Source organism: Gregarina niphandrodes (assembly GCF_000223845.1).
Source record: "Gregarina niphandrodes unplaced genomic scaffold scaffold00048, whole genome shotgun sequence".
NCBI lineage: Eukaryota > Apicomplexa > Conoidasida > Eugregarinorida > Gregarinidae > Gregarina > Gregarina niphandrodes.
In genome coordinates, this window is record NW_011646047.1 from 26,167 (window position 1) to 30,846 (window position 4,680).

The 4,680-nt window shown below is 54.2% G+C and overlaps 3 protein-coding genes across 3 annotated transcripts; 1 reads left to right on the top strand and 2 right to left on the bottom strand.

Moving 5' to 3' along the window:
* Positions 1–466: 466 nt before the first annotated feature.
* On the bottom strand, positions 467–868 carry GNI_159310 (hypothetical protein; the record flags this gene model as incomplete). The annotated part of the gene is made up of 1 exon (XM_011136307.1): positions 467–868. One exon carries the CDS (start codon positions 866–868, stop codon positions 467–469), a length of 402 nt encoding a protein of 133 aa, XP_011134609.1.
* A 182-nt stretch (positions 869–1,050) lies between these two features.
* GNI_159320 (chitinase) lies at positions 1,051–2,808 on the top strand (the record flags this gene model as incomplete). Its single annotated transcript, XM_011136308.1, has 1 exon — positions 1,051–2,808. One exon carries the CDS (start codon positions 1,051–1,053, stop codon positions 2,806–2,808), a length of 1,758 nt encoding a protein of 585 aa, XP_011134610.1.
* A 419-nt stretch (positions 2,809–3,227) lies between these two features.
* On the bottom strand, positions 3,228–4,623 carry GNI_159330 (putative DNA repair and recombination protein RAD54; the record flags this gene model as incomplete). The annotated part of the gene is made up of 2 exons (XM_011136309.1): positions 3,228–4,238; positions 4,339–4,623. The coding sequence occupies 2 exons, from the start codon at positions 4,621–4,623 to the stop codon at positions 3,228–3,230; spliced, it is 1,296 nt and encodes a 431-aa protein (XP_011134611.1).
* Positions 4,624–4,680: the final 57 nt, after the last annotated feature.

The following is a 4,680-nucleotide window of genomic DNA, read 5'->3' on the forward strand; positions in this document are numbered from 1 at the left end:
TTGCAGCCGCTGGCGTATTTGCGATAGGAGCCGTGACTTTGCTGATAACCAAGTCCTACATTCAGAAGGAAACCCGAGATGATTACGAGGACTTGCTCGTGCAAGATGACTCAGCCGAGCCCCAAAGCACCTTGATGCAAGACTCAGTTATGGTTCATGACGTAGCGTTCTAACTTTCTTACCATACAAACTATTCACATAGCACGCACTCGCCCAGCCGACGATTCAACCGCTCGAATTCACCAGTGGTGGCGGTATGAATGCGGGGCTAGGTCTTCGATCAGGACTCCGACCAAGTCTCCGACCGGGTCTCAGACCGGGTATCCAACCGGGTCTCAGGACCGGGTATCCAACCGGGTCTCAGGACCGGGTATCCAACCGGGTCTCAGGACCCGGTATCCAACCGGGTCTCAGGACCGACTCCTCGATCTCAGGTAATGGACCTGAGATTGCTCCGCGTTGGTCATTATTCGGGGTTCGCGTGCATTGATGCGAAGTGGTCGAAGTATTCGTCGTCATCATCATCGAAGGGTGTGCAGGCCATGACGCCGTCCATGACAAGGACTTCCTCTACATCTACCGTTGTTGGGCTGGAGGGAACCCGCGCCCAGGTCCTTGCGGCGCGATCATAACCACACGCAAGAGTAGTATGCAGCACGAGCAGCAGCGACATGATTAGCTGCCACAGGTAGTCTACGAAAGCGACGTCCTGGGGCTCTAGCTGGTCCTCCTCCTGCGGCTCCTCGAACGTCGGTGGTTCGTCTTCTTCCCCGTCGGTCGTGGACAAAGTAGGTTGCTTCCGGATGTCGATGAGGGTTGACTGGTTGTGAATCAAACCAATCATCTCTTCCTGCAGTGCAAACGACATGGTATAAGACAGATAAGTAAGGCAGTCCAGAAGCAGATAAGCCAGTCCAGGTTGATGGTTCGGCCTGTTGAAGGCAAGGTGCGTGTAGCACACACGTGTGCAGAACAGTCTGCCGAACCGTTTGCAAAGCATTGCTATTTGCAGAAGCGTTTGCAAAGCAGAACAATTTGCCGAACCGTTTGATGTGGCGATGGTTGCTCCTGTTGACGGCGTCAGGAGCCTGGGGTCAAGTATGTGACGCCGAGGGACACGTGCCGGGCGGAGGGAACGGCGGGAGTTACTGGCCGTACGGACCGCCGAACTCGACGGGTGCTCCGACGGTGGCGCCGACGGACTCTCCAACAGACTCTCCGACGGAAGCTCCGACGGACTCAGGAACAACGGTTTCTCCATCACCAACGGCATCTCCTGAGGTACCGAAAGGGGAGATTCTTTCCCCGGCGAACAACTATGACGATATAAATGCTGATCCCCCATTACAGCCAGTGGATGGCCCGACGGGTCCGAGCGGGGAGTGTGTTTGGCCCTTTATTTCGAGTGTAGGTTACAACGTGGGTATGTACGCGTCGGTGGGTGGTAAGGTGTACACGCCCAAGTGGTACATGAATACGGCGCCGCCGGGGGATGGTTGGGATGAGGTGGGGAGTTGCACGGGAGAGGCTACGGCAGGCGATCCGTTGACCGACGAGGAACAGAAGGCGAAGATCACGGACCCCGACGTGGTAACCTGGGTGTTCGATCCGTGGACACCATTCCACCCGACACCGGACCAAGCGGCAGAACTGCAACAAACGTTGCTCGATTCTGTACCGATTGCTTCGAACATTTTAAACGCTCTGCGTGTGCTCGACTCCTCGGAGGTGGAGCTGATTGCTCCAGGACGTGCTGAGAACCCGGACAATGTATTGCGGGCAGAACGCATCATTACGCCTGAGCTATTTGTGCAAATCTTTCCGTGCCATTTGCCTGAATATAGTTACGAGAACTGGCTCAAGGCGATTGGTGCTCTGCCCGACTTTTGCAAAGACTATGGAGCAGGTCAAGACTCGGACAAGATCTGCAAAAAACTCATTATTGCCGCGTTCGCCCACAATGGTCAGGAAACTGGCAATAACTCCCCCGCCGGCAGCGTCACTGAGTGCCAGTCCAACGGCTGGGGCGAAGAGGCAGGTTGGAGCTTCTGGACTGACAAGACCGGCGGCAGTCTTGACCCCGCCTTCCAGGCATTCGTGCACTTGCGCGAGTCGCCCTTCACTGCGGACACTGCTACCTCCCAATATGATTGCAAAGATGCCACTCAGGACTTTTGGAGCGTCTTCTATCCCTGCCCTGGGAACGTGACTTATTTCGGCAGAGGCAGCCACCAGGTCACCTACCAAGCCAACTATGGACTCTTCTCCATCTCCATCAAAAACGACGCTTTCTACCTATGTAATAACCCTGACGAAGTCGCCACCACCTACCTCAACTTCGCCTCCGGAATCTGGTTCTCCGTCACGCCTCAGTCACCCAAACCCTCCATGGTCTGGGTACTCGACGGCACCTGGCAACCCAATGACGCAGACAAGGCCAACAACCTCGAACCAGGCTTCGGCGCCACCATCAGCATCATCAATCCTATCGAGTGCGGCCAAGCTAGCAACGCCGCGGCCGAGGGACGCCAAAACAAACTCAAACAAATCGCCGCCTTTCTCGACTTCGACATCGCCGAATTCGGCAAACTAGACTGTGCTGACTCCAAAGATTTTTCGGCACAAGGCAGCGCCGTAGCCGACCTCTACCTCAAACCCGGACAAAACTTCAACTGCGAAACCACCGGCGACAACACGCCCTTCATGATCACCAGACCCGGAGACTACAAACGCTGCGTCGACTTCTACTTCCGCTCACATGTCTGGTACAAAGGCGTCAAAATATACGAACATGGACTCAAAATATAGCGCGCACACGCGTGTGCACATACTTGTGCGCCCCGCCAAATTTGATCCAATCCAGTCGTGGGCGCCCTTCCAACTCACCCACCGTCGTCTGAATTTATTCGTCGTCGTCGAGGTGGTCATCGTCGTCGATAGCGTCATCGAGCTCCTGTTCCGAGCTGCCAGCGTCATCTTGCTTCGAACCGTCCTCTTCGCGTTCCGCTTGGGGCAGTGATCGGAGATAGCAGCTGATGACGAACCTGACGGGTTTCCAATCATTCGAGAGGAGCGCCATCCGCTGGTGGGTTAGGCGGACTACGGTTTCATCGTGTTCGCGCAGCTCCCCACTTGTGAGGCTTTTGCTGTGGCTCCAGGTCAGTAGCTCTAAAGTTCACAGCGCTTGAGTGAGGGTCTCTAGGTTTTCTCTGTGGAGGGTTACTGCGTCAAGCGCAAAAGAGGGGGGTTTGCTTGCCATTTTCGTTGAAGGAATCTCCAATAAGTTGTTGGGCGTTGGTCGTGGTGTCGCATCTGGCGCATTGTAGGACTTGATGTGTGTCGCAGTCGGGTAGGTGTTGAGGGTCGAACTGGAAGAGGGTCCGGAGAGTGTCTTGGCTGATTCCGGTTTTGAGGTCCTTGGGGTTGAGCACGATGTTGCTGACGAGATCCTTGGCAAGTTGTCTCTGTAGAATTTTCTCTTCTATGGTGCCAGAGCTGAAGAGCCGGTATATAACGCAGGTTTTCTGCTGGCCATCGCGCCAGATGCGGGCGAGGGCTTGCTTATCATTAGCCGGGTTCCAGTCTGCGTCCATGAGTACTAGTCGGTTAGCGCCGACAAGATTAATACCCGCACCCCCAGCCTTGCTGGACAACAGGAACACTAACCCGTCACCCAACACGTTAAATGAATGAACCTTCTCCTGTCGCTTTTTAATGCTCGTCTTCCCATCCAACCGGACCACACTCACTCCAGACAGTTGGCAGTACTCTCCAACCAAGTCCAAAGTCTGGGTGAAGTTAGACACTACCACTAGCCGATCTCCCACACACTTCACAGCCTCAATTAACGAATATAGAAACAAGAACTTCCCACTCAATCCGACGCAGTGACCCGTAGACAACGAACCCACATTCTCGACCATGCATCGAGAGTTCTCTCTACTTCCTCGGGTCACCATCCTGCCGCCACCACTATTAGACCTACTACCACCACTAGCCAAAGCACCCGCCAGGGCACCGCCGAATCCGCAACCCTCTACAACCCGACGCCACTCTCCGGCCATGTCCTCAGACAACGAAGATAGCGGTACTAGAAACGGGTGCGTGCACACCTTACACAACAACTGGATCAGGCTCAAGACTCCGCCGAGACGCTTCGCGTCCGCTAGCGATGAAACCAAAGCGATCAATCCCGCATACAACTTGATTTGTACCGGAGACAATGAGCAGAAGACGTACTGAAATTCGAAACAATGGCACTTGCAGTGGGCTTACAGTTGCAGTCAACAACTGCACAGCAGTTGCAGTGAACAGTAACTGTTGTGGAAGAGTGCTTACTGCTACGACTTTGTCCGGCAAGACCGTTCTGAGTAGAACGTTGCTTCGTCTGAGTACGAAGGCGTTGGTGATTTTCGCGAGCGTGGACAACTTGTCTTTGGCAAAAGTAATCTCCTTATCCGTTGCGTCTGGGTTGATCCCTGCCAGGATCGGATTTACATAATTTTTCCGGGATTTGTCGTCGGTGAAAATTACAGGGTTAGCGAGTGCGCCCAGGATGAAGAATTCGTTCAGGTCATTTTGTAATGGTGTCCCCGTTAGTAGTAATCGTTTCCTGCAGTCCATAGAAGCAATGGCCGAGCTGATACCGCTTTCTGAGTTCTTTAATCGGTGTGCTTCATC